Source organism: Dendrobates tinctorius, unplaced genomic scaffold (genome assembly GCF_039654945.1).
Source record: "Dendrobates tinctorius isolate UK_male_01 unplaced genomic scaffold, ASM3965494v1 ptg000239l, whole genome shotgun sequence".
NCBI classification, from domain to species: Eukaryota; Metazoa; Chordata; class Amphibia; order Anura; family Dendrobatidae; genus Dendrobates; species Dendrobates tinctorius.
Window position 1 is genome coordinate 2,932,076 of NW_027361906.1, and position 26,995 is coordinate 2,959,070.

A 26,995-nucleotide genomic window follows, 5' to 3' on the forward strand; every position below is an offset into this window, starting at 1 on the left:
TGGTGCCATCCAATGCAGGTCACTCATACATACCACAGAGACAGATCAGTGGGCCGAAATATGGGCCAACCCCTGACTGCATCCAAGTTGCACCTCTGTGGAAGTATCTTGTGGACGACTGCTCATATTTTCTACCACAATCAAAAGACATTTTTTTCTTTCCCTATCTCCCAAGGGTTGGGTGGGGTGGGGCTCTGGTTACTTCTTTTCCTATCTTTTTTTCATTAGAATCTATATATTTACTCCTTTAAAAAAAATATTTAAAATATAGAAAATAAAAAAAGATAGACATAATACAAGTGTGAACAAGAGCCTAAGGAGTATCCCACATAAAACACAAAAATCATAACATTAACTTTCTGCCATAATAAATCACCAGTTTGTGTGAAGAGACCAAGAATTTGTCCCCCAAAAATTATCTTTTTTAAAAACATGTTAACTATTAAATTTCATTGATTTCAAGATTTATTTTTTTAATTCTTTTTTAGAAATGCCATATTTTAATTTTTTAATGTCCTTGTTTAAGAATTTTTAAATTTTTTTTTTCCTTATTAAGAACTATTTTAGACGAACTCATTTCCTTGATATTTAGCATTTTCCACATTCTTTTATCTTTTTAATAAATATTTTAACTACTCAATTTCCTTCTTTTTAAGAATGTTTCAATTTTTTTCTTTTTCTTTTGTAGAAATATTTTAAACTACGGTATTTATTGGTAATGTCCTCAATTTCTAGAATTTTCTTATCGTTTTTAGAAATATTTCAACTACCTAATTTCCTTCATTTCAAGATTTTCTTTCAAAAAGAGTTTTCCCCTTTATAGAAATAGTTTACCGTATATACTCAAGTATAAGCCGAGATTTTTCAGCTCATAATTTTTGGGCTGAAAGTCTCCCCCCCCCCGGCTTATACACGAGTCATACACGCAAGGTGGTCGGAGGGGGAGCGGGGGTGTCAGATCATACTTACCCCCCTGGTGCGGTCTCTGCAGCCCCCCTGCTTCTCCCACGCCTTCTTTCAGCGGTCACGCATATTCATGACTTTAATGAACGGTACCACATGACCGCTGAAGGAAGAGCTGCCAGAGACGCATGGGCTGCAGAGACCGCGCCAGGAGGGGGAAAGTTTATGCGATATTCACCTGTCCCCGGTCCATCTCTGCACGCCGCTGTCCTCCGGCTGTGATGTTCAGGTCAGAGGACGCGATGACGTAGTTAGTGCGCGCCACGCCCTCTGCTGCCTGAACGCCACTGACAGAGGAAGACAGAGCAGTGTGCAACGATGGACAGGGGACAGGTGGATATCGCAGGTGTCGGCGCCCTGAGCCTGCGAAGACATCGGCACCTGTCCCCCAGCAACGGAGAGGTGAATATGTCATTTTTTTTTTTTTATTTGCAGCAGCAGCATATGGGGGCATAATCTATGGAGCATCTTATAGGGGCATAATCTATGGAACATTTTATGGGGCATAATCTAAGGAGCATTTTATGGGGGCATAATCTATGGAGCATCTTATGGGGACATAATCTATGGAGCATTTTATGGGAGCATCTTATGGGGGCATAATCTATGGAGCATCTTATGGGGGCATAATCTTTATGGAGCAGCATATGGGGCATATTATTCTATGGAGCATAGTATGGGGCCAATATTAACCTTTATGGAGTATTATATGGGGTGTATTTTGTACATGAACTGTATGGAGCATTATATGGGGCTCCTGATTCAATATGGATATTCAAAAACATTTCACCTACTGATGTCTCAATTAATTTTACTTTTATTGGTATCTATTTTTATTTTTGAAATTTACCAGTAGCTGCTGCATTTTCCACCCTAGGCTTATACGCGAGTCAATTAGTTTTCCCAGTTTTTTTGTGGCAAAATTAGGGGGGGGGGTTTGGCTTATACACGAGTATATACGGTAATTATTTATTTTCTTTAATTTGAAAAAGTTTTTCAAATTTTTTTTTCTTTTGAGAAATATTGTAATTATTTAATTTCCTTGATTTCAAAAACAAAAAAAACTGTATTGGAAAATATTTAAACTATTTCATTTCGTTGACTTCAAGGTTTCTTTTTTAAACATTTTTGCTTTTTTACAGAATTTTTTTAAACATTTAATTTCGTTGATTTTTGGGTTTTTTTTCAACCAAAGAAATAACATTTTAAAAACATGGAAAATAAATTTGAAGAAATGCAGAAGTACAATGTGTCTTGCACATTGATGGTTGAGACGGAGTAAAGAAATACACAACCTGTAAAGGACATGATACGACTTTCTTGACTACTAAAGTGGACCGGGCACACTGCCCAGATAGATCATAAGTAAATCCCTAAGTAATGAAATTACAGTTTGGAGGATGAGGAGAAGGCCATGGCTGAGATTGAAAGATTCCATCAAGTCAGATTCTTCACAGATCCTTAGGGATAAGAAGCCGGCAACAAGAACTTATAAATAGGGAAAAACGGTGGAAGAAACCTGCAGGGGTCATATTCAGGGGGATATAAGGAGACCTTTGAAATCCTGGAAGTATTAACTACTCATTGGCCAAAGTTCCCCTACATAGTCACCGCCCATAATACAAGCAAATATATGAAACTAATCTGAAAAAATCTGCTTATTTCTCCACTTATGAGCCACTTCTGAACTCATCATCCTCTCTGAAAAACAGATAAAAATCTGTCTGTCTCAGAAAAGACAGAACACTTAAGAATCAGATTACAAATTGAAGTCTTTGGAGAGCTGATAAACAGATATGGTGCTACAGCTTTCTAGTAAGTGTTTTATATCTTCCCAGAGTTGGATTCCCAGCAACACGGCTCAGTTTTGCTGCATAATGTCCTCTATTCTGCTGCTGTTTGTCACGCCGCCTCCGCATACTCACCTGGCCTTCGCTCCCACGCCGCAGCCCCCGCCGCCCGACAGCCACAGCGGTCCCTTCTGACAGGCTCGCGACCGACGGGGTCTCTGCATGCAATGCACATGCACCATAGGCCGAGGCTGCGCCTCCCTCCTGTTACTTGTGCTCCGGCAATGCCCTGACCCGGAATCACCTACGGATCAATGGCAGACCTGACAGGGCCATATCAGGCCGATCCCCCCTGAGGGAGGAGCCTGATCATTGTGTTTGCTAGCACACTGGGCCCTGCTTCCTAGTGTGCTCTCTGCAGTCTCGCAGTCCTGTCTTCAGTGATTCCTGCAATAGCCTCGCAGTCCTGCCTTCCGTGGTCCCTGCAGTAGCCCCGCAGTCCGGTGCTCCGTGGGTCCAGCTATCTATCTGTCTCCGGTGTTCCTGCTCCATCCTGCTATCCACACTCCAGTCCTTCAGTCCTACTCCAGTCCTACCTCCGGTGTTCCTGCTCCATCCTGCTATCCACACTCCAGTCCTTCAGTCCTACTACAGTCTTGCCTCCGATGTTCCTGCTCCATCCTGCTATCCACACTCCAGTCCTTCAGTCCTACTCCAGCCCTACCTCCAGTTTTGCTGCTCCATCCTGCTATCCACACTCCAGTCCTAGAGTCCTACTCCAGTCCTGCCTCCCGTGTTCCTGCTCCGTCATGTTGTCTATGCTCCAGTCCTGCAGTTCTACTCCGGTCCAGTCTCCAGTGATCCCGCTCTGTTGTCTACGCTTCAGTCTCGCACTCCTACTCCAGACCGTCCTGAGCCGCCCCTCTCAGTACCGGCTATCGTGGTACCCGAACCCCTGGGCCTGCTCCTAACGATCCCTGTATAGGGGTCGGCTCCACCTGGCAGCTCGCCCGGGGCCCCTCGGTGCCACGGTCAAGAGGGTCCACTCCTGGAGATTTGTCTCCTGACCAGCCGTGGTAACACTGTTTATAAGCATGTACAATATAGAAACAGCAGAGCAGGAATATCTCGTGTCTGTGTGTCCTGTGTTTGGGAGACATCATATCAGTCAGTCTCTACCCACTAGCTCAGAGACAACTGAAAATTAGATATAGAACCTGCAGAGGGGAAAGCTGGTGAAAAATGCATGAGACAAGTCATACAATGGCCAGAAATTCCTCATGAACAAATTTACATGACAGTGGTGTAACACTATGCCCACACAGGACAAAAATTTAGCAGAGAGCTACATGTAGATTTTTTTTCTGCATTTTATTATTAGATTGGTTTCACCCTATACTTTGTTGTGCATTTTAGATCACCAAAAATGACGTCCGCAGTGAAAATTTGCAGACAAAGTTAGCAGCATTCAAATTATAAATCAGAATCAATTAATTTTGGGGAACATTTTGATAAAACCTCTTTCACAGAATCCTGGGGCTGTGCTATGCTCCAGTTCTTTGCACAGGAACATACAGCTTTAATATTCCCTTAGGGTCAATAAATACTAAGATTTTCTGTCCGATTCAGGTATTTTGGCAAAAAAATGGAAGACTATTACAGTAGAAGAATAGCGGAGGAGATTTCACCAACTCTCATCCACAAGGTGCAGAAAAAAATCAGCCCCGAAATTGACCCTAGGAATTTTGAATTATGCCAGTTTTTGTTGTGAACTTGCACGTGATTTTACCCTTTGCAATGTACAGTGACATGTAAAAGTTTGGGCACCCCTGGCAAAATGACTGTTATTGTCAACAGTTAAGCAAGTTGAAGATGGTCTAAAACTGCTAAGATGACACATTTCCTTTGTATTTTAGGCAAATATATATATATATATAAAAATATATATATTTATATACATAGTCTTTTTTATTTGAAAATTAATGAAAAAAAATGGAAATGGGCAGATGCAAAAGTTTGGGCACCCTTGGAGATTTGTGTGCCAAAGTTTCAGACCTTAAATAGCCTGTTAGGGTTATGGCTCGTTCACCATCATCGTTAGGAAAGGCCAGGTGATGCAAATTTCCCAGCTTTATAAAAACCCAGCCCCCTCTAACCTTGGACCAAAAAACAGCAGCCATGGGTTCTTCTAAGCAGCTGCCTAGCACTCTGAAAATGAAAATGGTGGAGGACCACAAAGCAGGGAAGGCCATAAGAAGACAGTAACGTGTTTTCAAGTTGCCCTTTCCTCAGTCCGAAATGTAATTAAGAAATGGCATTTAACAGTAACAGTAGAGGTCAAGATAAGGTCTGGGAAACCAAGCAAAATTTCACTGAGAGCTGCTCATAGGATTGCTAAAGAGGCAAATCAGAACCCTCGCTGGTCTGCAAAAGACCTTCAGAAAGATTTAGCAGATTCTGGAGTTGTGGTACATTTTTCTACTGTTCAGAGACACCTACACAAATATGGCCTTCACGGAAGAGTCATGAGAAAACCTCTCCTGCATCCTCACCATAAAATTCAGTGTCAGAAGTTTGCAAAAGAACATCTAAACCAGCGTGATGCATTTTTGAAACAAGTTTTGTGGACTGATGAGGTTAAAATAGAACTCATTGGCCACAATGATCTAAAGTATGTGAGGAGAAAAAAGGGAAAAGAATTTCAGGAAAAGAACATCTCGCCAACCATCAACCATCCACCATGGGGGTGGATCAATTATGTTTTGGGGTTGTGTTATAGCCAATGGCACGGGAAACATCCCATAAAAGGCCTAAAATACAAAGGAAATGGGTCATCTGTAACTTTAGGCCTTTTATGGTTCATTTAATCTTCAACTTGCTTAACTGTCCACAATAACAGTAATTTTGACCAGGGGTGCCCAAACTTTTACATGCCACTGTATAGGATGATGTCCACTGCAAATTTACAATGAAATTCACAAGCTGCTTATTTGGATTTCTGCATGGAATCCACCTGAAAAAGCGTCGTAAAAACGATCATATACTTGAAAGTATAAAATGAAAGACGTCGGCATTGTCGCTTCAGAAGACAGACCGGCAGCATTTTCCTGAAGCGGCTTCATCTAGGAAGACTCAGCGGCTGCGCTGATGTCTGAAACATACAGTCTAACCTAAGCCAACCATCAACCATCCACCATGGCTCAGTTTCTGATTTTTGTTGTGGAAAGAAGTTTTTGAGGAGTTCAGGATGTTTGCACTGAATCTTTTTGCTGAGCCTTTGGAGCGGAAACTCCCAGATTTTTGTGGAATTTTGACTTTTTGAGGAGGATTTGGAGAGTTTCCCCTCCATCAAAAAAGACTCAGTAGATTCAGAGATTTTTTTTCTGGAACTTTTATTTTTGTAGTGGATATTCTCCAAAATGTTGCTCAAAAACTGCTTCAAAATTTCAACTGCTTCAAAAATTAATTTCTAAGGGAAATTCACTGTGCTGTTCAGATGAAGATTTTTCTCCATCACTTCATTGGGGGACACAGGAACCATGTGTTCCCCCAATGAAGGCTACAGGCTCCGAGAAACAGGTTTTACGGTAAGCAACCAAAAATCTTGTTTTTATTCCCCCCGAAAAGGTGAAAAACGCCAGATGGGAAAAAAAAAAAAAGTGCATCTTCTCCAAACAAGGACCTGTCTTCAGGAGGATAAAAAAAAAAAAAAACTTTTACAAATTTGTTCAAAACTTCTTCAAAGCCACTTCAGGAACAGAAAAACTTCTGCAACATAAGAGAATTTCTTGAAGACGTTTCGGCTTGAAAAACTCCTGTTTTTTTATATTTCCTCCAAAAACTCAATGTGAACATGGAAGAAAATGAGATTTAAATGGGATCACTTTCATAGTACGTGTCTTCTAAAGGAGTTGAGGAACAGGTGAGTTCTCCTTCATCGAGTTCCAAATGACTGATCGTTTTATTAAAAAAAAAACCTGCTTAACGTTTACCCACGGCTCGGCGTTCTGCGAGTGGTCGAGAGTCCTTAACAGATATTTATAGCCCCAAAGAAAATATCACTTCATGCCAAGTTGTTGAAGCGGCTGATTCATCGAGCGCGGCGTTATATTAGACGGTTTGATGAATCCACCGCCCCATGCTGTAATCCTGCCTGAAGTGCTGTTTTCCCAGCATGAGATGTAACACCACCAACTGGGCCTGGTATACGTGCCAAGATCAATGGGGAAAAAAAAAAAAAAAGAAATGGGTTGTGTCTCTGGGTAAAAGTTGAATATGCCTAATCTGTCTGCTAAACAAATGTTTAAATAAATAAAAATAACTGTAAAATAAATAAAACATAAAATAGTGAAATGTAAAAAAAAAAAAAAAAAAAGAAATAATTATAACAAAAAAAAATTTGAATAATCTGATTACTAGTGCAAAGTTATAAAGTTACTTTAACCGCGGCCTTGTTAATCAGATTAAAAAATAAAATAAATAAATAAAATTAATTCAATAAAATAAAATTCCATCGAGAACTAACTTTTTTTTAGGACATTGCGAGGTGGAGAGGTAGATGCTAAAAGAGGAGACATATTGCACGGGGCGACTCTGGAGGAGACTGATTACTTTTATTGGTCTCATGTCAAACAGTATTTTCCGGAAGGAAAAGAAAACAAAGATCATGACGGCGGCGTCCCTTGAAATAACAAATAGGCTCCGTGCACATGGAGCTAGTCGAGGAGTTTTTGGAGCAGAAACTCTCAGAACTCCTCAAAAATTCTGGTCCTGATACGGTATATAGCCTTTGGGTCTGTTTTTTTTTTCCTTTGGTCTAGTTTTGTTCTTTTTTTTTTCCTTATTCTATTTGTGCCTTTGCCGAAGTTGCAAAATTAGTTCAAGACAGGAAAAAAAAGAGACAACTTTTTTGACGTTGCGCCATGAATCGCAAAGAGGTTGCCGCTAAAAAAGGACAATTAATACCATAAGACAAAAAAAAGTGACTTAAAAGAAAATGCAAAAGATGACTCATGGCCTAAAAGTCTCCACTCGGTTTCTGCTCCGAAAAACTCTGCAAAAACACTCCGTGTACACACCGACTTAGCCTTGGAGAAAGCCAGCGGCTGAACTGACGCGTTATTTCGGTACATCAGAGAAAGATAAGCGGCTGCCAGAAAATTGAGCCACTTATCAGTGGAACTGTAATGATCAAATAAAATCATTGCGCTGGAATCAGGGATCATTCTATGTGGAAGCAGATTTTCTTAAAGGGGTTTTCCAAAATCACAAATTATCCCCAGGCTGATTGCTGGTAGTCCAAATAGTGGGACATCCAGCAATTCTGAGAACAGGGCTTTGAAGAGCCGCCCATGCTCGACCTCCGCTCCACTATCCAGGAAATTTTGGGAAAAACCCTTTAATTTTCAATTAAAGGGCTTTCCTAAAATCTTCTAAAAAAAAAAAAAAATAGAAGAAGTGACGTGATTGGGGGACGAGATGGCGACTGTCTTACCTTCTGTAGACTTGTAGGATTTAGCTGAGTCTTGTCAATTATTTTTACTGCCACCTGCAGGTTGAAGAAAGAAATGGTTAAAAAAAATTATGCTAAAAAAAAAAGAAAAATTGGGGTGAATGGACAGGAATCTCAGTGCGGCTATTTACAGGGGTCCTGGCGTGTCTCGTGACTTGTGTTCTCCAATAAATAAGCATCTTTTCTCCAAATGTTGAAATTGTGCTGTTCCCCTGTTATTACTCCTGGAAATATATCAATGGGCCGTACCATTTCCCCCTTTTTAATAGATTGTGTCTCAACACATTCTGATATTGCCAGGGCTGAAGGGAGAGTCTGTCGTGACCTTTTCAATGATTTGGTAACACCCACTTGTCAATTTATTCTTACATTTCCAGGAGGAATTAACAGAGGAATGACACTGTTAACAGTACTGGAACAATTAAAGGGAATGTCCAGAGGAGAAAACATGTTTATCAACTGCAGACTGGTTAAAAAAAAAAAATCAATGAAGTGATACTTGTATGAAATATACCGATCTCTTGTTAGGACACTTACCTGGACCCTCACAGTCTCTACTTCCTGACCTGTTTATTTTTTTTATTAACCAGTCTAAACCCTTTAAAAAAAATTTTTATCCATTGGAAAACACCTTTAACAATACCGGTGCTTTTAACAGTGCCGTCCCTCTGTTAATCCTCCTGGAAATGTACCAAAAAAATAGGCAACTGGGTATTGCCATCAGTCCCAAGAGTGCCAGGGACACACGCCACTGACAAGGGGAATGGTAATGGGCAAATATTAATGTATTGATATATTTCTAGGAGGAACAATGGAGGAACGGAACAATTCAGATGTCCCATTATCATTATTATTTTAGGGAAAGTGCAAGTATTTCCTAACACCGGCCTATGAGGACAGCTGACAGGTCTTCTTTAAATTTACAATTCTGCCAATTTTCCCCACTGAATGTGCCTTGTGTGAGCCGAGGAAGTCAGCGCGAAGAAATGGAGACAGAGCAGCTGTCGAGTCCATTAGGTTCATCTGTTGCGGAGCCCAGGGAAACTGTGAATACGTTAGCGGCACAATGCGGCCATACAGCAGAATAGCCCCCCCGCGTACATGCAGCACACTGCAGACAACAATAGGCCTTGACTGGGGCGCTGGCGCGGTGCCCTGTCCTATCTCATCCACGGCCGGCAAATTCTGCCACATTTCTTACAGCCGTCCGAGGTGAACACAGCCGGCCAAACAATTAAGGGAAATCTATTTGGGGACCCGTGCTGCCATGACGCAGTATTCGCACTCACCTCTCTCCCCGTGAGGACATGTCGGGCCAGTTTCACCTTGGCAAAATTTCCTTTGCCGATGGTCTTCAGCAGGCGGTAGTTTCCGATGTGCGGCTGCTCGTCGGTGGTGGACGCTATGGAGTTGCGACATCGGGGGAGGCTTTGTCTGCTGCTCGACTTTGTGGGAGGGACGTGAGGTTCGGGGTACCCGTCCAGTGATGTGTGCTGCGGGGAGAAACATGGAGAACTGTCAGTATGGCTCCAAAGGAAACGTAGAAGAGCGGAAGCAATAGCTACCCGTTACATCAGGAAGAAAAGAGGTGTGCGTCCACATAATGCCTCGACGTGCATTAACATAATGTCCCGACGCGTGTCCACATACTGCCCCGACGCACAACCATCAGACTGGTCCCAGTCACCCCAACACCGACCACCACATTGCGCCTCCAACAATTACTTTCATGGCGTTCCCAAAATCGCCAATAGTGATGGCTACACATAGCCACAGGGCTCAATAAAAGAGACAATTCCCAAAATGGTGGGAGTATCAATGCCCCCATAAGGCTACCACTTACACTGCCCCCATAGAAAAGGCAGCTACTGTATCCCCAGAACAGTGACAGCCACAAATTCCCCATAATAGTGATAGCCACAAAAACCCCACAACAGTAATAGCCACAAAACCCCCATAACATTGACACCACAAAGCCCTCACAACAGTGATAGCCACAAAGGCCCATAACAGTGACATACACAAAGCCCCATAACAGTGACATTAACAAAGCCCTCAGAACAGTGACATCCACAGAGCCCTCAGAACAGTGACATCCACAAAGCCCCATAACAGTGACATCCACAAAGCCCCATAACAGTGACATCCACAAAGCCCCATAACAGTGACATCCACAAATCCCATAACAGTGACACCAAAAGCCCTCATAACAGTGACATCCACAAAGCCCCATAACAGTGACATCCACAAAGCCCCATAACAGTGATAGCCACAAAGCCCCATAACAGTGACATCCACAAAGGCCCATAACAGTGACATCCACAAAGGCCCATAACAGTGACATCCACAAAGGCCCATAACAGTGACATCCACAAAGCCCCATAACAGTGACATCCACAAAGGCCCATAACAGTGACATCCACAAAGGCCCATAACAGTGACATCCACAAAGCCCCATAACAGTGACATCCACAAAGGCCCATAACAGTGACATCCACAAAGGCCCATAACAGTGACATCCAAAAGCCCCATAACAGTGACATCCACAAAGCCCCATAACAGTGACATCCACAAAGGCCCATAACAGTGACATCCACAAAGCCCCATAACAGTGACATCCACAAAGCCCCATAACAGTGACATCCACAAAGGCCCATAACAGTGACATCCAAAAGCCCTCATAACAGTGACATCCACAAAGGCCCATAACAGTGACATCCACAAAGGCCCATAACAGTGACATCCACAAAGGCCCATAACAGTGACATCCACAAAGGCCCATAACAGTGACATCCACAAAGGCCCATAACAGTGACATCCACAAAGCCCCATAACAGTGACATCCACAAAGGTCCATAACAGTGATAGCCACAAAGCCCCATAACAGTGACATCCACAAAGGCCCATAACAGTGACATCCAAAAGCCCTCAGAACAGTGACATCCACAAAGGCCCATAACAGTGACATCCACAAAGCCCCATAACAGTGATAGCCACAAAGGCCCATAACAGTGAAATCCACAAAGCCCCATAACAGTGACATCCACAAAGCCCCAATAACAGTGACATCCACAAAGCCCCATAACAGTGACATCCACAAAGGCCCATAACAGTGACATCCACAAAGGCCCATAACAGTGACATCCACAAAGGCCCATAACAGTGACATCCACAAAGGCCCATAACAGTGACATCCACAAAGGCCCATAACAGTGACATCCAAAAGCCCCATAACAGTGACATCCACAAAGGCCCATAACAGTGACATCCACAAAGCCCCATAACAGTGACATCCACAAAGCCCCATAACAGTGATAGCCACAAAGCCCCATAACAGTGACATCCACAAAGGCCCATAACAGTGACATCCACAAAGGCCCATAACAGTGACATCCACAAAGGCCCATAACAGTGACATCCACAAAGGCCCATAACAGTGACATCCACAAAGGCCCATAACTGTGACATCCAAAAGCCCCATAACAGTGACATCCACAAAGGCCCATAACAGTGACATCCACAAAGCCCCATAACAGTGACATCCACAAAGCCCCATAACAGTGACATCCACAAAGCCCCATAACAGTGACATCCACAAAGGCCCATAACAGTGACATCCAAAAGCCCTCATAACAGTGACATCCACAAAGGCCCATAACAGTGACATCCATAAAGGCCCATAACAGTGACATCCACAAAGGCCCATAACAGTGACATCCACAAAGCCCCATAACAGTGACATCCACAAAGGCCCATAACAGTGACATCCACAAAGCCCCATAACAGTGACATCCACAAAGCCCCATAACAGTGACATCCACAAAGGCCCATAACAGTGACATCCACAAAGCCCCATAACAGTGACATCCACAAAGCCCCCATTAGTGACAGCCACAAAGCCCCAATAACAGTGACATCCACAAAGGCCCATAACAGTGACATCCACAAATCCCATAACAGTGACATCCACAAAGCCCTCATAACAGTGACATCCACAAAGCCCTCATAACAGTGACATCCACAAAGCCCCCATTAGTGACAGCCACAAAGCCCCAATAACAGTGACATCCACAAAGGCCCATAACAGTGACATCCACAAATCCCATAACAGTGACATCCACAAAGCCCCATAACAGTGACATCCACAAAGGCCCATAACAGTGACATCCAAAAGCCCTCATAACAGTGACATCCACAAAGGCCCATAACAGTGACATCCAAAAGCCCTCATAACAGTGACATCCACAAAGGCCCATAACAGTGACATCCAAAAGCCCTCATAACAGTGACATCCACAAAGCCCCATAACAGTGACATCCACAAAGCCCCATAACAGTGACATCCACAAAGCCCCATAACAGTGACATCCACAAAGGCCCATAACAGTGATAGCCACAAAGCCCTCATAACAGTGACATCCACAAAGCCCTCATAACAGTGACATCCACAAAGCCCCCATTAGTGTCAGCCACAAAGCCCCCATAACAGTGACATCCACAAAGCCCCATAACAGTGACATCCACAAAGCCCCATAGCAGTGACATCCACAAATCCCATAACAGTGACATCCAAAAGCCCTCATAACAGTGACATCCACAAAGGCCCATAACAGTGACATCCACAAAGGCCCATAACAGTGACATCCACAAAGCCCCATAACAGTGATAGCCACAAAGGCCCATAACAGTGAAATCCACAAAGCCCCATAACAGTGACATCCACAAAGCCCCAATAACAGTGACATCCACAAAACCCCATAACAGTGACATCCACAAAGGCCCATAACAGTGACATCCACAAAGGCCCATAACAGTGACATCCACAAAGCCCCATAACAGTGACATCCACAAAGCCCCATAACAGTGACATCCACAAAGGCCCATAACAGTGACAGCCACAAAGCCCTCATAACAGTGACATCCACAAAGCCCCATAACAGTGACATCCACAAAGCCCCAATAACAGTGACATCCACAAAGCCCCATAACAGTGACATCCACAAAGCCCCAATAACAGTGACATCCACAAAGCCCTCATAACAGTGACATACACAAAGCCCCATAACAGTGACATCCACAAAGCCCTCATAACAGTGACATCCACAAAGCCCTCATAACAGTGACATCCACAAAGCCCCCATTAGTGACAGCCACAAAGCCCCCATAGCAGTGACATCCACAAAGCCCTCATTACAGTGACATCCACAAAGGCCCATAACAGTGACATCCACAAAGCCCCATAACAGTGACATCCACAGAGCCCTCAGAACAGTGACATCCACAAAGGCCCATAACAGTGACATCCACAAAGCCCCATAACAGTGATAGCCACAAAGGCCCATAACAGTGAAATCCACAAAGCCCCAATAACAGTGACATCCACAAAGGCCCATAACAGTGACATCCACAAAGCCCCATAACAGTGACATCCACAAAGGCCCATAACAGTGACAGCCACAAAGCCCCATAACAGTGACATCCACAAAGCCCCATAACAGTGACATCCACAAATCCCATAACAGTGACATCCACAAAGCCCCATAACAGTGATAGCCACAAAGGCCCATAACAGTGAAATCCACAAAGCCCCATAACAGTGACATCCACAAAGCCCCAATAACAGTGACATCCACAAAGCCCCATAACAGTGACATCCACAAAGGCCCATAACAGTGACATCCACAAAGGCCCATAACAGTGACATCCACAAAGCCCCATAACAGTGACATCCACAAAGCCCCATAACAGTGACATCCACAAAGGCCCATAACAGTGACATCCACAAAGGCCCATAACAGTGATAGCCACAAAGCCCCATAACAGTGACATCCACAAAGCCCCATAACAGTGACATCCACAAATCCCATAACAGTGACATCCAAAAGACCTCATAACAGTGACATCCACAAAGTCCTCATAACAGTGACAGCCACAAAGTCCTCATAACAGTGACAGCCACAAAGCCCCCATTAGTGACAGCCACAAAGCCCCCATAACAGTGACATCCACAAAGCCCCAATAACAGTGACATCCACAAAGCCCTCATAACAGTGACATCCACAAAGCCTCCATCAGTGACAGCCACAAAGCCCCCATAGCAGTGACATCCACAAAGCCCTCATTACAGTGACATCCACAAAGCCCCATAACAGTGACATCCACAAAGCCCCATAACAGTGACATCCACAAAGCCCCATAACAGTGACATTCACAAATCCCATAACAGTGACATCCAAAAGCCCTCATAACAGTGACATCCACAAAGGCCCATAACAGTGACATCCACAAAGGCCCATAACAGTGACAGCCACAAAGGCCCATAACAGTGACATCCACAAATCCCATAACAGTGACATCCACAAAGCCCCATAACAGTGACATCCACAAAGGCCCATAACAGTGATAGCCACAAAGGCCCATAACAGTGACATCCACAAAGCCCCATAACAGTGACAGCCACAAATCCCATAACAGTGACATCCAAAAGCCCTTATAACAGTGACATCCACAAAGCCCTCATAACAGTGACAGCCACAAAGTCCTCATAACAGTGACATCCACAAAGCCCCCATTAGTGACAGCCACAAAGTCCTCATAACAGTGACATCCACAAAGCCCTCATAACAGTGACATACACAAAGCCCCATAACAGTGACATCCACAAAGCCCTCATAACAGTGACATCCACAAAGCCCCCATTAGTGACAGCCACAAAGCCCCCATAGCAGTGACATCCACAAAGCCCTCATTACAGTGAAATCCACAAAGCCCCATAACAGTGACATCCACAAAGCCCTCATAACAGTGACATCCACAAAGCCCTCATAACAGTGACATCCACAAAGCCCCCATTAGTGACAGCCACAAAGCCCCAATAACAGTGACATCCACAAAGCCCTCATTAGTGACATCCACAAAGCCCCCATAACAGTGACATCCACAAAGCCCCATAACAGTGACATCCACAAAGCCCTCATAACAGTGACAGCCACAAATTCCTCATAACAGTGACAGCCACAAAGCCCCCATTAGTGACAGCCACAAAGCCCCCATAACAGTGACATCCACAAAGCCCCCATAACAGTGACATCCACAAAGCCCCAATAACAGTGACATCCACAAAGCCCTCATAACAGTGACAGCCACAAAGCCCTCATAACTGACAGCCACAAAGCCCCAACAACAGTGACATCCACAACGCCTCCATAACAATGACAGAAACAATGCCTCCATAACAGGGGATCCCATAAAAGAGAAGGATCACATACACTCGGCGAATCTCATACATGCGGCGGATTCAATACACACAGCGGATCCTATACACGCAGCGGATCTCATATATGTGGTGGATCCCATACCCACGGCCGATCCCATACACGAGGCGGATCTCATATACGCAGTGGATCTCATATACGTGGCAGATCGCAGACATGCACCGGATCCCATAACGCGGCAGTTGTGCCCCTCATACAACGGTAGGAGTGAGCAAAGAGAATCCTGTGATACTGGCAAGACCCAAAACCGTAGAATAATCAGTGTCTGGTTATAAGGAGACGGTGACATTGAGAACGAGCGGATGTCACCTCCGCAGCCATAATTATATCTCAGATACCAATGATATCCGGAGCCGCACACGGCAGCGTAACACAACCCGCTCCGGACACACGAAGATTGTACTGACGTGCAAGCGATGTGAAAGACAAGCCGGCTGCAGAGAAAAGACCCCGCGATCTACAGCGGGGTCAGGAAGACAAGCAAAGTGATGGCACGGGTAAGAATCATGAGAGTCTGCAGGAGAAGCTGACCCACCATACATGTGCTGTAGAGTTTCCACTGCAAATCAGACCTGGGTGGATGTGCTTAAAGGGGTACTCCATTCTAAGCCACCTGTTTGCTCCTGAAGGCCTTCTCCACCTTGACCTATACCTACATATTAGAAGGGTCTTTTGACATAAAGCCGCTGTTTCCCTGCTGAGACTTCCATAATCCATAATCAGAGGTAATCTGTAAGGAAACCTGCTCAGTTTCCCTGCAGCACCCCCACAGGGGAATTGAAGTATTACACAGTGTTAATTTACATCAATGTTTGATGATCGATATGTGGGAATGTGTCTACAGAAAACGTGATTGCTTAAAATCAGGTTTTTGCGTTGCATGTATTTAAAAAAAAAAAGTTTGCAACTTTTTTTCCTATCATGCTCTTAATTTAAAAAAAAAAAAAAAACACCTTGCAATTTTCAAACTGCCCACTAGGGTTTTTTTTTTAATAAAAAAAATCCTCAGGAAGAGATATCAGCAGGCTAACAATAACAGTTAACACGTACAGACTGACACTTTGTTCTCATTATTATCACACGCAGCTCTGCTAACCGTGCAGCAGAACTGCGCTTTTTCTCATTATAAACACATTTGCAGCAGCAGTTTTCCTATCATAGTGCTTCTGCTGCCATATTACAGGCAGATAGTGCTGGGGAGAGCAAGGGCAGGGCAGCAGAGGTGACATGACTATGAGAGGATAACTGCTGCGAAAGTGTTTGTAATGAGACAAAGCTCAGCTCTGCTGTACTGGGCTGTGCTAGTTGTAATCACACACAGCTCTACAGTGAGATCAGACTGTCAATCATTACATGTCTCACACTAGTAAATGCCCTTTTCATTAGGATAATCTCTGGAGGCAGATTCTCAGGGAGATCTATGTCCGACCCATAGATCTTAACAGCTCATTTACATATTAAGAAAAATGTGGACTTCCATGGAATAAGACATCAGATCGCAGATATCAAATTACAATTTTTTTTCTTTTCAACTCCCTATGACCTACATGCCCATATAGACGGCTTAGGAGGATCGATGTCCTTTTAATATATGTTGTATGGGGGAAAAAAGGATTTCCAAAAATATCTTAAAAATAAATAAAATACACACAAAAAAAAAGAAAAAAAAAGTAAGGGCCCCGTCACACATAGCGATCTCACTAGCAAGATCACTGCTGAGTCACAATTTTTGTGACGCAACAGCGAGATCGCTGTGTGTGACAGCGATCAGTGACCGCCCCCCTGCCGGTTATCGCTGATCGCTGTAGGAAAGCCCTGGACATTTTTTTGGTCGCTGGTCTCCCGCTGGCCAGCACGCATCGCTGCGTGTGACAGGCGGGAGACCAGCGATCAGCTGGTAAGTAAGGTAAACGCAGGGTTCCTAAGCACGGCGTTGTGCTTAGAAACCCGATGTGTACCTTACTTACCAGCTCCCTGCATCAGCGCACTGGTAACTAAGTACACAGCGATGTCGTGCGCTCGGCGTCGCTGTCCTGATCGCTGGTGAAGCTGCCTGTTTGTTGACAGCTCACCAGCGATCCACCATCGATCCTGACACGTTGATATCATTGTCAGGATCGCTGGTGAGTCGCTATGTGTGACGGGGCCCTAATGTTCTGACGTAGAGATAGCCCATCTTTTGGCAGACCACTATCTCCCTGATTGCTCCATACACAGGAATGCTCGGTGGCTTATCTCACAGGCGACAAAAGGATCAGCTGCTGGACCACCACCAATCTGCTATAGAAGAGGGATAGGTCATCAATATCAAAGTGATGAAAAACCCCTTAGTCAAATTAACAAAAGAACTCAACATTTCGAAGACAACCCAAAGATTTTTTTTTTTATAGGAAATAGGTGCAATACCTCATTTCCCCTGTGGTGGCACTGCAGGCAGATTCAACAGTAGTTAGTAGACGATCACCGGGGATCGCAGCAATGGGACAATCTGTGACCCGTGTATTATCAGGGAACCCTTCTTGTCCGATGCAACGCACTTTTTTGTCAGGAAGTACCGATGATATCGCCAACTCCTGCCAAGATGCGTGCACGATCAACAAGTATGTGCAGACAACCCCTTTAAGTTAAAGGGATTATTCAAAATGAAAAAAGTTGAACAGCATTTGGAGAACTCTAAAAAAAAAATTATATAACAATGGCTGTTGTTGTAAAGCGGTAGTCCACTGAAATGTTTCAGCTCTCCATAGTGACTGCTAGAATTAGCAAATTGATCTCTATAACGCCACCTGTTGGTAGTAGTGATCCTACAAGTCACAATCAACCCTTTAACAAGTCTTGTAATATGACTTAGGATAAAAGCCAAATCAGAATCTCAATTGGCAGACACCATGTTTCGGGCTATTGGCCCTCATCAGTGCAAAGTATGAGAACTGATGTGGCTAGGTGAGAGACTCTGGACTGAGGTCTTAGGGGTAAGGTTTTTCCTTGTGGAGAGTGACCTACTAGAATTAGAACACAGAATCTTAAAAACCTAAATTTAATCTTAATGCCTCTTAAAGGGGTTTCCTACAAGGAAGCATATTATTGTCTGATCACTGTGATCGTCACCGATCACCAACATGAGCGCTAAGCCCCTCATTCGATTGTGAGGAAAATCCCTTGGAGGTTTCTCAGAAGGCCCTTTCTATAGCAAACTACTCCTCGTAAGAACCACTGCAGCCCAAGGAATTCAGACGCCAGAGAAGTAGTTGACTCCTAGGATTTGGCGGTGACAATATAAAACAGGAAGACACAGAGCCGCGCTCGTAATTTCAGAAATATCAGAAACATGTAAAATATTTCCAGAACATCATAATAGACCAACTGCCAGGGTTTTAGCTTTTTTTTTTTTATTGCTGAACCAATGAAGGCAAAGGAGAACATATAGAGACATTCCCGACTGTGCTGCGAGATCCGACACCTGTCACAGTATACTGCCGCCACCTCCGGCAAACGATACCCCCCCCCCCCATGTCTGCCCTCAGAGATCACCGACTGAAAGTAATAAGGTTTCATAGAAAACTCTTTCTAGAGTCGTCCCCAGTTATGGACAGGTTTGGAAAAGTTGGCTGACAACCAATATGACTGCCGCACTGGTTGTCACCCAACTGGTTACAAAGTGTTACACCGCTATCTCCCAATTTCAGACATTATGGTCTATAAGGAAGCCCAGTACCAATTTCTTGAAGGCCTGAAATCATGACCACATTGGAATCTTCTGACAAGGATAAAGATAAAAGTCGTGATCAACTTTTTCAAAACCTCTGCTGGTTACCAATGAGAAATAATAACTCATGGCCGCCAGATGGGAGCCCAACGAACCGCGTCCTACTTGCTGGAATTCTCGGCGCCACTCCTTATTGGTAAGGGCATGGAAAAACCATTGTTGTGGCGTGACTCAGACTTGACGTTACGCCAGGCCTACCTATCAGTTGGTGGCCATGGACCTACTGACGTAGCCCCTGGCCCTGAAAATTAATTCACTCTGCTCTAAATTAGTACAGTTATGACTAGTCTGAAAATCTGTAACAATCCTTCGGCTGAGTGGCCAGAAACAAAAAGAACAGCGGATTAATCAAGGCATCAATTCACTGACCACAAACAGAATCCATAATAAAGAAGTAAAACACAAAAGTTTATTAAAAAGTTCAAAAACTTTTCATTTACCCTGGAAATCTGACTAATAATTGGGTGATAGCGCACCATCGATGAGGCATGTCGGGAAACACTCTTGGGATCCCCATATGTAGTTGTTTGCCCGGTGTGTTGTGAGTTCATTTTCCCCTTCATCACTGAGGTCTGGTGAACTCCCTATTCTGGTAAAGGAAGGTAATGAGCCTGATTATCAGGCACCTGAGCCTAATGAGGATGACTGGCTGAGTGGAGTCACTGACTGGATATAAGGCTGCCGACACCCTTCTGCCCTGCGGGTGATTTCTCTGTGGACTTCTAGGACACCAGTCTGATTCCTGCTCCTCTAAAGCTAAGTTTTCTGCTTTGCCTGTTAGCATTTGTGTTTTGTTTTTCTTGCCTTTCTTGATTCTGCCATTCCATGCTGGGGTGAGCTGAATCTCCTTTTGCCGGTTGCTCTGTCTTCAGAATATTCCTGAGTACTGACATAGCTTTTTTGAAGCCTAGCGTCTTCAGGGCCTTTTTCACTGTCAGTCTGTTGGCTCTTATTTTCATAGGGTTTTTCACGGATTGCAGACAGCAGCCTTCCTGTCCTTTCCTATCTAGTTAGCTTGGGCCCCGTCTTTGCTCAGTCTATCTTTCTGTCTGTGTTAGTGTTTTCATCTTGCTTCACCGTCATATGTTGGGGGCTGCCTATTGCTTTGGGATCTGCTCTGGGGCAGTTTAGATTTCCCCTTTCTTTCTTTAGGCCTATTTAATTCTCCGGCTGTCATCGAGGGGTCTAGGGCATCGTAGGAACCCCCCACGGCTACTGTTAGTTGTTGTGATAGGATCAGGGGTCTGCAATCCGATAGCTGCCAACCTCTCTGGTTTTCTGGACTTAGCTAGCATTTCTGTTTTTGCCTCCTACGGTGACTCAATCATAACACCGGTCGCTAGGAAACGCACGTCAAATGGGTCTATCTCTTCTACAAACAGTACGGGCAATAAATATAATAAATTCATGCTAAAATCTCATCTGGATACCAAGGACTGATAGTGTACATGGTCACTTTTTTTTTCAAAAGAATGGTAGCTTTCAGTTTTCCATTAAATCATACATTTCCAGGAGGAATAATAGAGGAACGGCAAAATACAAAGTTCTAAGAAAAGATGTGACCGAATTATTGTATTATATTATATAATAGGGAGTACCAATATCTCCTAAAACATACAAGAGAGATAACAGGTGTTCGGGTAAGGATTGGGCCATGATTCTGAAAATTAAAGGGGACCTGTCACATGCCATAAATATGTATTGTTTTTACCCGGTGTGAATTCCACTGTTCTCCTGAATCCGGCGATGTTTTTCTTTTGATCCAGCGCCTCGCCGTTCCTGAGATATGGCTCCCTTCTCTCTATATGTAAATCTAGTCTCGTTACAAACTGGGCGTGGTCCTCAAGATGACGCCCACAGAGAAGAGAAGAAAAACACACCCACTTGAGTAGATTAATATACAGATAAGAAGGGGCCATATCTCTGGAACGGAAAGGCCCAGAAACAAAAGAAAAACAACGCAGAATTCAGGAGAACAGCGGCGTTTACGGTACGGCAGGGGAAATATTATAGTGACGGGTCCGATTTACAGGTTTCTGCAGCAGTTATTCATTTAAGCAAGCTTCTTATTTTCTGGATTACAAGGCGAAGTGGGCTCCTCTTGGTCAATCTGCTATATTATCTTTGGAGAAACACAAAGCCATGAATAAACCTGATCCCAAGATATCCTGGTAAATGTGGAAGTGTAAGAAACTCCAACTCTGTATCACACAGCATCAGCTTAGATACTTTACTCCAGTAGCAAAATGTCCTTAAAAGTCACATCAGAGTCTTGGCAGCTATAAGGTTTAATGATAAATTGCTGAGTCACCGATGCTTTATATAAGATGTATAATGAGCCTGTAATTGTGAAACTTTCCATAAACTCAACCTCGGATTCCTGTTTTCCCCGCAGGACTGATTACAACATGGGAACGCGGCATCAGTCACAAGAGCCGGAAATGGAGACTCAGAGCTGCTGCTTACTGATCTCTGACCCTGCACCGAAAATAGGGGTATAATACATCCAGGGCAGAAAAATATGCAACTACTACACCACCCAGGAGAGATGACTGCATACTACACAGCACGGAACACATCCTCTATATACTACACAGCACGGAACACATCCTATACATACTACACCGCACAGAACACATCCTCTATATACTACACAGCACAGAACACATCCTCTATATATTACACAGCACAGAACACATCCTCTATATAATACACAGCACGGAACACATCCTATATATACTACACAGCACGAGACACATCCTCTATATACTACACAGCACAGGATACATCCTCTAGATACTACACAGCACGGAACACATCCTCTATACACTACACCACACGGGACACATCCTCTATATACTACACCACATGGGACACATCCTCTATATACTACACCACACGGGACACATCCTCTATATACTACACCACACGGGACACATCCTCTATATACTACACAGCACAGAACACCTCCTCTATATACTACACCACACGGGACACATCCTCTATATACTACACCACACGGGACACATCCTCTATATACTATACCACACGGGACACATCCTCTATATACTACACCGCACGGGACACATCCTCTATATACTACACCACACGGGACACATCCTCTATATACTGCACCACACGGAACACATCCTCTATATACTACACCATACGGGACACACCCTCTATATACCACACGGGACACATCCTCTATATACTACACCACACGGGACACACCCTCTATATACTACACCATACGGGACACATCCTCTATATACTACACCATACGGGACACATCCTCTATATACTACACCGCACGGGACACATCCTCTATATACTACACCACACGGGACACATCCTCTATATACTGCACCACATGGAACACATCCTCTATATACTACACCATACGGGACACATCCTCTATATACCACACGGGACACATCCTCTATATACTACACCACACGGGACACATCCTCTATATACTACACCACACGGGACACATCCTCTATATACTACACCATACGGGACACATCCTCTATATGCTACACCGCACGGGACACATCCTCTATATACTACACTGCACGGAACACATCCTCTATATACTACACCATACGGGACACATCCTCTATATACTACACCACACGGGACACATCCTCTATATACTACACAGCACGGAACACATCCTCTATATACTACACAGCACGGAACACATCCTCTATATACCACACGGGACACCTACTCTATATATTACACCACACGGGACACATCCTCTATATACTGCACCGCACGGGACACATCCTCTATATACTACACCATACGGGACACATCCTCTATATACCACACGGGACACCTCCTCTATATACTACATGGGACACATCCTCTATATACTACACCATACGGGACACATCCTCTATATACTACATGGACACATCCTCTATATACTACACCACACGGGACACATCCTCTATATACTACATGGGACACATCCTCTATATACTACACCATACGGGACACATCCTCTATATACCACACGGGACACCTCCTCTATATACTACATGGGACACATCCTCTATATACTACACGACACGGGACACATCCTCTATATACTACATGGGACACATCCTCTATATACTACACCATACGGGACACCTCTATATACTGCACCGCACGGGACACATCCTCTATATACTACACCACACGGGACACATCCTCTATATACTACACCACACGGGACACCTCCTCTATATACTACACCACACGGAACACCTCCTCTATATACTACACCGCACGGGGCACCTCCTCTATATACCTCACGGGACACATCCTCTATATACTACACCATACGGGACACATCCTCTATATACCTCACGGGACACATCCTCTATATACTACACAGCACGGAACACATCCTCTATATACTACACCACACGGAACACCTCCTCTATATACTACACCACACGGGACACATCCTCTATATACTACACGGGACACATCCTCTATATACTACACCGCACGGGACACATCCTCTATATACTACACCGCACGGGACACCTCCTCTATATACTACACAGCACGGGATACATCCTCTATGTACTACACGGGACACATCCTCTATATACTACACAGCACGGGACACATCCTCTATATACTACACGGGACACATCCTCTATATACTACACCGCACGGGACACATCCTCTATATACTACACCGCACGGGACACATCCTCTATATACTACACTGCACGGGACACCTCCTCTATATACTACACTGCACAGGACACATCCTCTATATACTACACAGCACGGGATACATCCTCTATGTACTACACCACACAGGGCACATCCTCTATATACTACACGGGACACATCCTCTATATACTACACAGCACGGGACACATCCTCTATATACTACACCACACGGGACACATCCTCTATATACTACACCACACGGGACACCTCCTCTATATACTACACAGCACGGGACACATCCTCTATATACTACACCACACAGGGCACATCCTCTATATACTACACCACACAGGGCACATCCTCTATATACTACACGGGACACATCCTCTATATACTACACGGGACACATCCTCTATATACTACACAGCACGGGACACATCCTCTATATACTACACAGCACGGGGCACATCCTCTATATACTACACCGCACGGGACACCTCCTCTATATACTACACCGCACAGGGCACATCCTCTATATACTACACGGGACACATCCTCTATATACTACACGGGACACATCCTCTATATACTACACGGGACACATCCTCTATATACTACACAGCACGGGGCACATCCTCTATATACTACACTGCACGGGACACCTCCTCTATATACTACACCACACAGGGCACATCCTCTATATACTACACGGGACACATCCTCTATTCCTAGCTATCATTGCAGGAATAACAGAAAACTTAGAACCAAGGTGAAGGGGACAACCATTTTATTTGAGTAGTTTTCCTAGAATCCTTTCTACACTTTTCTCTTTTTATTCGCAAAGGCTACTTTCACACTTGCATTTTTTTGCGTTGCGCCTCGTGCGCATTCCAAACGCATGCAAAAAACGCATTAAGCGTTTTGCATTCGTTTGCTGTTTTTTTTTGCGCATGCAATTTAACCAGTTTGTCGCCACGTTAACTCCTTGCGCACGTGTGCGATCCCATAGACTGTAATGTTGTTTTTCTGCGCATTCCGTGCGCTAATGTGCGCATGCGTTTTTTGGTAGCAGTTGAGCGCACAGAAAAATGCAACATGTTGCGTCTGGTGCGCCTGGGCAAACACCTGGAAAAAACGCAGCGCACGAAAACGCACATGAACGCGTACAAGCGCTATACCATGCGTCCTCCATGTTAAAGATAGGGGAGCGATGCGCATGCGCACGATAGCGCACAAAGGGCTAAAAAACGCAAGTGTGAAACCAGCCTAAGAAAGCTAATTTGACTCTCAGTCTCGGTATTTAGAGCGGGCTTATAATTAAGGCCTTACACGACGCTCCCATGTACTGCACTGTGGCTCCGTTTGTACGAGCATTGTGTGTGCCATAGTAACCAAGCAGAAATTCTCCACTGAGCGCAGGTCTCAGATAAAACGGAGTTATTACCACTAAGCAGAAGACAAGGTCATTGAGCGAGAGCTTCTCCTGGAGAGACCAATTATTACATCGTACTGCTGGCAAAATGCAACTATTCCGTCCACTTTAAAGATTTAAAGAACAATGCCAGACGCAGCCTGCACTAACATGAATGGCACAGAAAGAGCTCTCCATTACAGTGGTAGGGGCAGTTTTAAATGTGGTTTGCTTAAAACCTTTTTATACCAAGGCTATGTTCTCACATTGCGTTTTATAATGCATTTTTTTTCTGCAGGCAAAAAACACTCAAAGCTGCAACAAAAGGCAGGTTTTGCTTTGTTTTTGTCTCTTGAGCACGCTGATACAGTTTATACAGTTTAGGCCGGTTTCACATTAGCGCATTTTATGCGCACGCACGGCCGGGGGTAGCTCCGCCCCCGAGCCGGCTCTCTGCCCGGCGTGCCCGCCCCTTCCTTGTAGCGCCGCCTCCTAGCGGACAGCGGCGCCTGCGATCGGCGCACCCTATCTTTAGCATAGGGTGCGCCGATCGTGCGCAGGCCGTGCGCTAGTTGCGCTTTGACCTGCGCTGCGCACTTTTGACGGTGCGCCGTGCGCGCCAAAATCCGAAAAGTTTGATTTTGGCGCGCACGGCGCACCGTCAAAAGTGCGCAGCGCAGGTCAAAGCGCAACTAGCGCACGGCCTGCGCACGATCGGCGCACCCTATGCTAAAGATAGGGTGCGCCGATCGCAGGCGCCGCTGTCCGCTAGGAGGCGGCGCTACAAGGAAGGGGCGGGCACGCCGGGCAGAGAGCCGGCTCGGGGGCGGAGCTACCCCCGGCCGTGCGTGCGCATAAAATGCGCTAATGTGAAACCGGCCTTAGTGCCCCAAAAAATCATGATGTAACTTCTTTGAGGTTTTTGCACAGACAACGCAGCAAAAACTGATACCTGCAGGGGTTTTTTAGGTGTTTTTGCATATACCCATTGTTTCCTATGGGTGAAAAAAAACACTGCGAATACGCAGAAAAAAACGCTGAAAGAAGTGATGTGCTGCAGTTTTGAAAATCAGTCAGGAAAATAAAACCAATGTGTGTGCATGAGATTTCTGAAAACTCATAGACTTTGCCAGTACTGTGAGGCTGTGTGCCCACGTAGCAATTTTAAAGCGTTTTTGCGGCGATTTTCAGCGCGAAAACGCTGCGAAAACGTTTAAAAATCGTGTACAGAACGCCCCCCATGCATTCCTATGGCATTCCGCACATGCTGTGCTAATGCTGCGCTTTTTTCCGCGGCGGAATCGCATCGCGACAAAATCGCAGCATGCTCATTCTTTTGTGCGGAATCGCAAAGAATTGCCGCGATTCCGCACCCATAGGAATGTATGAGAATCGCTGACTTCCCGCATGTGGCTGTTCCCACCATGCGGGAAGTTAAGCGTCTCATGTGCGGTTGGTACCCACGGTGTGGAGGAGGGGAGACTGTCCTCCAGGCCCTGGGTACCAGACCCCTGTAAAAAAAGAATAAAAAATAAAAAATCGGTGTATATTTACCTTCCGATGTCCCGCGCTGCATTCCCGGCCTCAGCGTTCC

At 44.6% G+C, this 26,995-nt stretch overlaps 1 protein-coding gene across 1 annotated transcript in view; it reads right to left on the minus strand.

Moving 5' to 3' along the window:
- The window catches only part of MARK1 (microtubule affinity regulating kinase 1), a 149,683-nt gene that overhangs the window by 77,104 nt on the left and 45,584 nt on the right, over positions 1 to 26,995 (minus strand). The window contains exons 2-3 of the mRNA XM_073556791.1: positions 9,555 to 9,758; positions 8,248 to 8,301 (exon numbers count right to left, since the gene is read on the minus strand). Coding sequence (XP_073412892.1) covers positions 8,248 to 8,301; positions 9,555 to 9,758 — 258 coding nt within the window. The remainder of the gene's footprint in view (positions 1 to 8,247; positions 8,302 to 9,554; positions 9,759 to 26,995) is intronic.